This window comes from Etheostoma cragini, chromosome 8, assembly GCF_013103735.1.
Source record: "Etheostoma cragini isolate CJK2018 chromosome 8, CSU_Ecrag_1.0, whole genome shotgun sequence".
NCBI classification, from domain to species: Eukaryota; Metazoa; Chordata; class Actinopteri; order Perciformes; family Percidae; genus Etheostoma; species Etheostoma cragini.
The window spans coordinates 8,430,143-8,441,206 of NC_048414.1; the positions used below are offsets into that span (position 1 = coordinate 8,430,143).

At 43.1% G+C, this 11,064-nt stretch overlaps 1 protein-coding gene across 2 annotated transcripts in view; it reads right to left on the reverse strand.

Moving 5' to 3' along the window:
* frmd4a (FERM domain containing 4A) overlaps positions 1 to 11,064 on the reverse strand; it is a 99,701-nt gene that overhangs the window by 76,743 nt on the left and 11,894 nt on the right. Inside the window, exon 1 of one of the 2 annotated variants that reach the window (XM_034879850.1) lies at positions 3,900 to 4,125. The exons of the other annotated variant lie outside the window; for it this stretch is intronic. Coding sequence (XP_034735741.1) covers positions 3,900 to 3,932 — 33 coding nt within the window. The 5' untranslated portion in view covers positions 3,933 to 4,125. Of the gene's footprint in view, positions 1 to 3,899; positions 4,126 to 11,064 lie in introns of those variants that run through there. 2 annotated transcript variants of the gene reach the window in all.

The following is an 11,064-nucleotide window of genomic DNA, read 5'->3' on the forward strand; positions in this document are numbered from 1 at the left end:
GGGGGGGGGGACATGTGGTACCCGGGGCTTGTAAGGATTTTTGGGGGAGGGAGAAAATTAGTCAGACTGATGTCAAGTTGGAATGCTTGTGATATTTTGCAGTGGAGCTAAGGCAACAGCAAAGAAGAGGGGAAGGTGAGAAGAAGGTGTGTGTGCGTGTGTGTGTGTGTGTGTGTGTGTGTGTGTGTGTGTGTGTGTGTGTGAAATGGCCATTCCTTAATGGAATAAATATGTGTTTGTGGGCAAGTGTTCATGCATGTCCAAGCCTTTGGCAATTTCTGTAATGGCTCCATCTGTCATGAGCAGCTGGACACACACACACACACATGCATGTTCACACACATGACCTGAAGAGGAAACAGGCTAGAGACGAGAGAGGCAGCGACACTGTGCGAGAGAGCGAGCCAGCAGATGAGCGACGGCGGTGAAAGAGTGAGTTAACGAGAGAGAAAGAGCAGAGGCGTCTCTCTGATTAGATTGATGGAACACTGACAGGGTTAATCTCTTGATAACTACTCACTATTGATCCACTTGCACACAGGAGGAGTTGACACACACACATACACACACACACTAAGTGATTTGTGCGTATAACGGCATACTTTCTCCAGAGGAAGTTTTCTATAATGCTACAGCTCCTTGTTCTACTGCCCTATATGCATATATTACATACAACTGGGTATACCAAGAGGGGACTTGATCTTTCACTTTTAATTCTGTGAGAGTGTCTTTCTGTCTGAATCTGTTCTTTCCCTCTCATCTTTGCCTCAGAAAGATAAGAGGCGGAGGCAGAGTTAAGCAGAGCTGGGATGTGGAAATCGTGTGCAATAATGTCTAGTTGAATCAGTGATGTCCTCACTACAATACCAAACCATAACATCCCATTAAAAAGACCTAAGTAGAGACTATACAATAAGGAGGAAAATGCATGAGGAAAGTTTATGGATGCCAAACATAACAAATTGGCAACTTCTGTCAGATTCCCTCAGGAATACTTTGCTCACTGTATTTTGCATGCTCTGTATGTGCTGACCTGCTTTTGCATTGGATATTACACAGCTTACTGATGCTTATTTTATTTCATTTTCCTGCATCACTGCCCATTACTGTCACCCTAAATATATAAATAGAGAGGGAGAGTGATACAGACTGTGAGGTAAAGGGGAATGAGCTTTGAGCACAACTCTTCAACACAGCCATCTCAGCACAATTTCCCAATTGTAGTGAGCTGGGGATTAGGAGTAGGGCAGCTTTTACAGGCTATTGCTTTTCCCTGTCTGTTATCTCGGGGTTGAGGTCACCTTTTGTGTATCCCGGAGGCAAGACCTAAAGGCATACTAGGATTTTCTTCTTCTTTTTTTGTCTTTGAAGTAAATATACCAAATAGGGTTTTGGTTTTATATGAGTGAAAAATCTGAACTATAAAAGATATTAAAGTCGTTTTTGCTTCAGCACTATTTCTAAAACAGGGACGGGTTTTTCAAAACACCACACACAAACATACCCAATTAGCAGAACACCTCAATAATTTGAAAAGTTAACCATACACTCATTTATAAAACAAAACAAAAACAAATTTAATATATTTTGTTACCATATGAAACACACATGTCTAGATGCTGTTGCACTTTTGAGGTGCAAATATACACTGCTCTCCTGCCAATGAGAAACACCCTGGCATTGTCCCCTCGCTTCTACTTTGTTCCCCTCTTTACGTTTCGCATCTCTGTTGCTGTTTACAAAGTAAACTGAAAGATAGGGTGAAAAAATATTTCACAAATCAAAGTCGCTGTTCACTAGATCCCTCCTTTAATCTCTGAGGGGAGGAAAAGGCACATCAAAGCGAGATTATGCAGTGTAAACTTTGAGAAACTCCTGCAGTGGCTCATTATGCTGTGATTCATTCACATAAATCTACTAAAGGGACTTTGATGCCAAACCTCAGATAAACAGATCGACTGAGGGGCATTTGAAGCTCAATGTGGCTGATGAAGATAAATGCAAAAGTCATTTAGTCATTATTAAAAGGGATTCCCACAGCTCTTGGGCAGATCTGGCCAGAGTGGCAGACAGCACAGATATAGCAGGCTTGATTCCACGCCATAACTTTGAAGCCAAGTCTATCTCCAAACAGCCCGCTAACACTCCTCTTTGGATTAGATCATGGGCCGATCTGCAAATACCAATTACAGCGCTCGTGCTTACTGCCAAAGACACGGCGAGTGTCCGACAGACAGACGGACAGACGGACAGATAGACAGACAGACAGGTGGGCAGACAAACAGGACGGAGAAGCGAGGATGAGACGGACATGCTCTTGGCTTAAATGCAAAAGGGAGTCTGTGGCTCATCCTGCACAACGGGAAAGAAAAAAGGCACCAAAGCTACAATGAAATGAAGAGAAAAAGAGGGCGAGTCGTAAAGGTGAGGGAGGAGAGGTGAGCAGGCGGGGGTACTCGTGTGTGACAACACCATCAGGTCATCTTTGTGCCTTTCAGCACCCTCACAACTCCTTGAGGCTTGTGTGGGAGTCACTATATGGTTTTCCGCTAATCCTATATCTTAAAGTATGAGCAAACAGACTATAATTATATATTTTATTTCAACACACAGTTAGTGGGGGATGCATAGAGGATTTATTTGTGGTTGTTTGGGTCTGTACCAGTGGTGATAGAATAATGAGGGGGAAGGGAGGGTGAAACAGAGGCAGGTTGCTAAATCATCTCTGTCCTCTGAGAGAGAAGCAGGCTGGGGGAAAAAGCATTAGAAAGAGACTAAATAATATATTATTATATTTAGGGTGCAAAGCTGATTCAAATTGGGGCAATATTTCACAGTGGATCAGATGTTAAAGTAATGTCTGGATATGGTTAAGAAACTTTAAGAAATGGTTTAGGAAGCTTCCTCTCCTTCCAAAAATGCAATCATGCCTTTATAAATATTAATAACATTATCACGGCTTCAATATGACAGTGCTCTTCTTATCCATCTACCTCTCCCTCTCTCACAAATTACACACACACACACACAATAATATTTCTCAAACATAAATTCCCAGCTGAAACAAACAGGTTTTCATGTCAATACTCTAACTGGGAGGGAGACAACTCTCAGGGTCCATTAGTGTTCACACAATTGTGCTGGATGTCACATGCAGGCACACAAATACAGACAATTAACCAAGTGTGTTCTGATAGTAAAACAGGAACACACACACACACCCTTTCCTTCTTTCATTAGCCTTTTATATACAGGATAGACACAGACATTCACTGTCAGACAGATGCTCTGAGCACAGGGAGACACCAACCCAAAAGCTCTAATGTTAGACAGAGATACAAAACAAAAAGTCATGTAACGCAAGTTACAACAATAGTGAATTGACACAATATTCACCCGGATCACTGTACAATCTGACCCCAGTTCCTCCCTTGCACATCTGTCTCCACTCCTTCTTTCTCTATCCTAAATCAAAAGGACAGTGGTTTGTACTGAAGGGAGAGAGGCACCACTGTGAAACACTGAGTCATTCTTTTCAAAGCAACCCCTTGCTAATCACACACATCACACACACACACAAATGCATGTGCACACTCACGTTTTGCATACAAACTAAAACTGTATTTAAATTTTCTGCAATTATTAAACTTGTTTATCTTCCATCTAAGACCTCCTGTGTCTTCCATACTCTCACAGCATTCTGCTCCTCGCCCCTAGCAACGCCAGGAAACTTCTCAGCTCGAGTTCTTGCATCACCACGGCTACAGCGGCACGGACTGATTTATTTCTGCAGCCCAGCAGCTTGCAAGGCATGCTATCTCCCTATGTGCCATTCTGGTGATGGATTCCTGTGGAGGAAACAGTAGTTGGGATGCTCTGTAATCCCCATGGTAACCTACCCGAGTCCTCATTGGAGACAGCAGTCCCTCCATGGCGGATTTGGTTGGTTCCGGTGGGCTTGGGTCCTCTCAGCTGTGTCAGTTTATTATCCCAGTCCGCAAATAGATCCTGTTAGAAACGCTGTCTCATCCTCAGAGCGAACATCTCCTCTACAACGCAGCTCCCTACCCACCCAGAGAGCCCAGCACACTGACAGGCACACAGAGAGAGCCTGTGTGGATGTGTGTGTGTGTCCGACACACACATAGGCACACACAGTGAGGAAAAGGAGGAGAGACAGCAGTGCCAAAGTCCTGGTGCTTCTCCTCCTTCCGCCGACCTGTCAGTGGGTGTGTGATATTCCCCTATAAAGCTGTGCAGTTCGAGTGTGCAATGTCCATGGAAGGTCTCTTTCTCTCACTCTCTCCCTGGCTTCTTGTTACTCCCTCTCTCTCTCTCTCTCTCTCTGTCTCTCTCTCTCTGCCTGTCCCCTTCTCTCTCTCACTCTCTCTCACAGCCTCCAGCTACATTTGTTCCCGTCAAAGTGGCAAATGATTGCAGGTCTTTTTTAACGGTACATCTCTCCTGCTAGTGCCCTTTCTCCTCTCCTTCTCCTCCTCTCTCTCCGTCCGTCCCTCCTCAGCCTCTCTGCTTCCCATAATGCTTCTTTTTTCCTCCTCCTGCTCACTGTCAACTCCTTGTTCCCGCCCACGCCTCAAGCCGGGGGGTCAGACAAAATGTACATTTATAGTGTGTGTGTGTGTGTGTGTGTGTGTGTGTGTGAGAGAGAGAGAGAGAGAAAGAAACCAAAAGAGACACAGAGAAAGAGAAAAGAGGACACTCTCTGGGCCACTATTGTCCCCCCAGACAATACTGGCTCTTAATCGCCTAGCAACCTGATCACCCTCTATTCTCTTAATAGACAAGGCATGAGTCACTCTCTCAAACACACAGATGCACTAAAACACACACACACACACACACACACACACACACACACACACAAACCATACCCACGCTCACACGGCTACAACTGCACCATAACTAATAATTAGAACATGTTAAAGGTCATGTGGCATCTTGGAGGCTGTTATATTAGGGGTTTGATGCCATGTTCTCCTGTTCACTGCAGGTTTCTGGCTTGTTGCAAGCAATGAAGCTGCCATTAAAGAGAAACTGTGAAATGAAGGGTGATGGCCGAGTGCATTGTTGTGCATGTGTGTTAATGTTAAGTGTGTGTCAATGTGCTTTCTTTTAAATGGATGTAATCGCGGACAAATAATCACCTCTGCTCCTAGCTGCATCTTGCTGTCGCCATAGAAACAATATCTGCTGGGTAGAAGCACGGAAAAGCAGTGAGACCATTAAAACTGATATAAATAAATAAGATGGATGCATTCCCGTGCCTGTTGCCTTTGCCTTTCTCATTGGCAGCGGTTGGATCTAAAGAGGGAGAAGACACCAGTGGTTCAGGTGGCAGCAAGCCTCACTGCCTGGATTGCATGACACCAAGTGCAGTGCTCTCTCTGCATTCCTCTTCCTTTCTCTATCAATTATTTTTAGCCTGGCTTCTCTGTATTGACCCAGATAAGAAAAAAAAATCATTAAATTAACCAAATTAACCACAGAAGACATTACCGTTGAGGATCGCTCATTAGTTTTTCTATGCACAGTATCACATATCCTTACCAGGCTATGTACCACAAAACAGTACACACGACTAACTATTGAACTGGCACCGTAACAATGATGGCCTTCATATTTTAATTGACAAATTAACCAATTTATATTCAGTTGTGGACAAAAACATCCGTTTCTCTCTTCCATGCGAAACATAAATGGGTCTGATGATAATTTGGTGTTCAAGTGTGTGTTTACATGCATTTAAATGCCCACAGCTGGTGGTGAATAGTCTGCTGATTGATGCTGGTGCTGACGCATGGGGACGGTTACACCGTCACGTAACCATTGCAGCCGAGAAAAAGCAGATAGGCAGGAACCTGGAACATGCTCCGCAACAGCATTGATCGCAAGCTGGCCTGGACAACACAGTCATCTTAGCACAACAAAGTGTGGACGAGATCAATAACATTCAACCTGCAGGTGTGGCCCTATACAGTACAGTGTGTGTGCTAATGCAGCAAACAAGTGTGTCTAAATTGATCAATGTTGAAGCAGAATGTCAAGAGTGTCCTGAAACTGAACAGAATTCTATTTTATGAACCTGGTTTGAAAAACCTGCCATTTTAATTTTAAATGGACTTCATGATCACAACATGAACACACAGTTTGGGGGCCTAGAAGGTGAAATGTGAAGCAATATTTACGATCATTGAGATAATTAACATCTCATTAAATTGAATTCAAATGAACTAGGTTTTTAGTCATGACATATTCCATTTATAAAGCATATTTAAACAGGAGATTTCCCATAGGAGAACATTTCTTGGTCCACAACCCATCGGACGATTTACCACTTCACACGGTCATCAGACCATATGATTGTATCACAGCACAACCTCGCACACACACACACACACACACACACACACCAAGGAAAAAAAGCTGAAAAAAATTGATGAATAAACACATGCACGTGGTTAAAGACACACACTACATCAACCACTAACTCACAAATCTTAATATTAAGTTGACCTCTGACCTTTAGAGCAATGTTAGACCCAATGCATTCCCTGTCTATAGCCTTATAAGTAAACCTCAAGCACTTTTTCGCCCCTCACAATTTCCAGAATGCCTATTTTTTCTTAATTCTTTGCCAAAAAATACTTCATTTGATCCATTTTCTATTTTGGTTACTCTCTCTTTTCCTAATGTTGGCTGAATATATATTGCTACTTTAGCTCTGCTCTCCGCGTGTTTATGGGAGAGATTATGTTTTTAGGCAGACCTGTATTTTACTAGTGTAGAAATGTTGTTTTAGGATAAAGCGAGGTTGAAAATGTTTTTTTTCCCCCACCAGACTGGATGAGCATGTGTCTGGCAAGCCACAGTGACATACAGCCTCATATATCACCACACAGCATTACTGCTGACAGTGAATGTTAACCTGTCAGCGAATCCCACATGCGCACAAACACACACACACACACACACACACAAACACACACACACACACACACACACACATCGTCCCTGCCCCCAACCCTTCCCAGACACTATTAAACCGCACATAGCCATACATAAAGGGGAGAATGGGTGGATGGGATATAGGGGAGGGTGATAACTAATACAATCACAGGACAATACTGCACAATGCAGTGCACACTGCAATAAACTGCACAATGCCCTTAAACCCATCCCCACCCTCTGAGTCTCCCCATCCCGCTTCTCCCATTCCCCTCTCCTCTTCCTCACTCCTGTCGTTGTTGCCACAGCTGGACCCCAAAATGAATTCCTTGTGAGTTTTTCAATCGAGCGGTCAACTAACACACCTTGGTAAGAGCGTGTTGATTTATTGTCTTAAGGCCTTGTGATTCTAGTTTGCTTTAACTTTGTTGGTTTCTACATTCGGTACATGCGGCCAACTGCAAGTACAAACCACAACATTTGGACTGAGCCAACATGCAAGTGCTGCAACTCGCACAAATGTGAAAATGCGGTGTAATTTTCTCTGGCTGTTTCTGTTTCTACAGAGAGCTGCAATTAGACTGCAAAAAACTGACGTCCAATGGACTGAGGTAATTAGCCGCTGCTAAACAGACTGTAACTTCACAGGAAAACAAAGGGATTAATTGCAATGATGATCAATTAAACTATCACGGCAAAAAAGGGACCATTAGAGATTCTCTGTTTTCTTTTAGAGACGCTCATACTCCATGTTTTTATTCAATGTCTTTTTGTCTTTTGATCTGTTGTCCCATCTGCCATTGTGACCATTCCCATACTCCACTGCTGACTTAGTCAGACACCATTTTTTTTGTTACTTTATTTAGTTCTAATAGTCATTTGATATTGAATTGATAATTCAATGGAGGAATTTTATCTGCTTGTGTGTTTAAAAGCGTTTGATAACTTGGTCCAGCAACCCGGGTGACCCACTTGAACAAAAGCAGGTTGGCAGCCCCATGGCAGAGCATTACGGAGAGGAAGAGACAGGAGGAAGGCAAGAAAAAGCGAGAAGTCATATTCATCGTAATTCACTGTGTGTGCCCAGGTGTCTGGCTGGAAACGGAGGGACCCATAAGTCAATGTGCAACCCTGTCACAGCATTACAGCTAAATCAGTGTCACAAGAGAGCGAACTGCTGCTGACTCTCATACAACACACTGGGACTTGTTCTCTAAGCAGACCAATAGCATCGACTCAGGAGGGAGTTGGAGTGACAAGATGTGTGCCTGTTAACAATTGCTATCAATACTGTGGGTGGTCGGATGGTAAATAAGATAGACTGGACCCTCACACGTTTGGGGCAAAAGTTTCAGTCGCCAGCCTCCATCTTTGATTGTCCTGGAATAGGAAAAATGATTCATGGTTTGTTTTGTTTTGGTATTGTGTTTTCTAGTCAGTATCAACACACATCTTTTTATTTCAGTATCCACATTAAGTAATTTACAGAGGTAAAGGGGCAATGCACTGAACACTGGCAGATCTATGTGGTATGTATCTGTGGGATTAAAGTAGTAAGCCAAGAAGAGTGTTCATTATTGTCTAAATCAATTAAGCACATTATCTTCATTAAATATTTAAAATTCTCAGTCCTGGTGGAGATTTGAGGTAAGCTGCTGAACAGTAGACGGGTTAATCCAGGAATTACTCCAACGTTGATATCTCGTAATATTTTAAAAACTCACACACTCCCTGCTCTGGGAGATTTTTTAAAGATTATTTTTTGCGCATTTTAGGCCTTTATTTATAAAGGACGGCTGAAGACACAAAAGGGGAGGGGAGAGAGAGAGAATGACATGCAGCAATGGGCTGCAGGGCAGAGTCAAAACAGCTGACGCTGCAATCAAGGAGTAAACGTCTATATATGGGCGCCTGCTCTACCAGGTGAGCTACCCAGGAGCCCGATGCTCCGGGAGCTTTTAACAAGAATTTAACGCAATTGGTAGCCGCTGCTTGGTGTCGGACTCATGGCCGAGGCTGAGATTTACTATGATATATTGGAGTGGGAAACTACTTAAGCCCATTCCCAGAGCCAAGGGTCCTGGCCATGTTTGAGAGAGCTGGGCTGATTGTTGCCAGAGGGAGTTTGTCTGACATCCAATCTAGAGTTCATTAAACAGCAATCCCAGGAAACATGCTACACATGCACACTGATACTCTCAACCACACACATACACATGCACATACAGAAAATGTCCTCCACCAATATGCACATGAGATATACATTTGCTATTTGTGGCTGCCCTCAATGGCCTGCAGTGCTGGTAGTAGTTAAAGGGAGACAGAGGGAAAGCCCCTCTTCTCTCACACCTCACCACAGCTCAGTAGAAGAACATCTTATCTCACTACTGCAGAGAGACAGAGAATTAGAGAGGGAGAAAGATGAATGGTAGAGGGTAATGTGAGCAGGGTTTTGCAGGAGAAGGACATAAGGGACTGAGAGAGAGACTGAGAGAGAGTGGGCAAGAGAGAAGAGAATGAGAGAGAGAATATTTAATCAATCTTATTTCCATAACTTCCATCCGCATAAGAAGCAGCCTTTGTGGTCCTACTGATTAAAAATGTGTTCTTTTAGCCAGATTGAACAAAAACATAACCATCCGACAAACTACGTACACATTTCTCCCAAAAGAACACATCTCATTGCAGCTAGGAAGCTTCTGCCACTGTCGATGGGACTGCGCCAAACATGAAAACACTTTCTACACCCACCACATATGTGTACATATGTGGTGGGTGCACATTTGTGTTCAAAGGAAAAGTGAATTGGTTTTTATTCATCATGAGCCACGGTATAAGCGTGCCCGATGCTATGAAGTCACTCCAAAATGGTAACCTAGCAACTGTTGTCAGGGGCAACCAGCATTCTCTGCAGACAGCACAGCGACCCTTGCAGAGACCAGAAAGAGAGACACATAGAGAGTTGACCGTGGTTACATTACAGTTTGCTGTGTCGTTATGGCGTCTACAGCAACACAATCTTTACATCCATAATCAAGATTCATCATCTAGCATCATGTGTCATTACTTTGATGGTTCATGAGAAGCCGATGGCACACAGAGCCCCGGCTTTGCATGTTTTGCATACTGATTTTGTTTGCAGGCACAGACACCCACAGAAACATGACCTATTTCTATACTTCTGACACAAACTGTATACTCACACACATGCCCAAAGCATGGCCAGACACTCACTACTGAATATACCAGTCCTGACATAACGCCTACCCACATTCACTCATTCATACACTGCCCTCTACTGCTGAACCTTAAACGAAACATAGAGGTATTTCCTCACTTTAAATAAAATGACAAAGTTGTATGAGACTAAGACATTACGCCTGCATTACAGTGGATAACAAATTAGCATATTGTTTGCCAAAATGTGATCCTTGCTAAAACTCCACTCATGAATAATGTAAAAATGACAGATAATGAAAATACTGAATTCAATCAGCCATCTCCAAAATGATACAATCTGGATTCCCATCACTTACTGGAATATGAATACAGAAAAACACATTTTTATTCATAACGTTCATCTCTTTGTTTTCCTGTATCTTTGATCTGACTATAATTGAATCCTTGTTCAAGAGCCGTAGCCGGAACATGCATCCATTAACATGTCATTCTGATACGGACGACTCTCCTTGGAGTGAAATTACTCTTCTTTTTCACGACGTGATAAAGAAGCTGACAAAATTCAAAGCTGATGGTAAATGGTATTAACTGACCTTTACTGATAGCCAAACAGCGGGGTATGGTAAGGAATGTGAATTATCTTTTGCAAAAAAAATATTTTTGTGATCAAATGTTTTTTATTTACATTCTACTAATTAAGAAATATCACAAACAAACCACAGGCAAAACACTGGAACATAAAAAAACTTGCCCCAGTGCCAAAACATACAAAGAGGAAAGGTTCAACTCTGACCTGTGGACCTTTGCTGCATGTCATTTCCCCCCCCCCCCCCCCCCCCCCCCCCCCCCCCCCCCCCCCCCCCCCCCCCCCCCCCCCCCTCTCCACCTTTTATATATTCTGCTGTCCAATCAAAATAA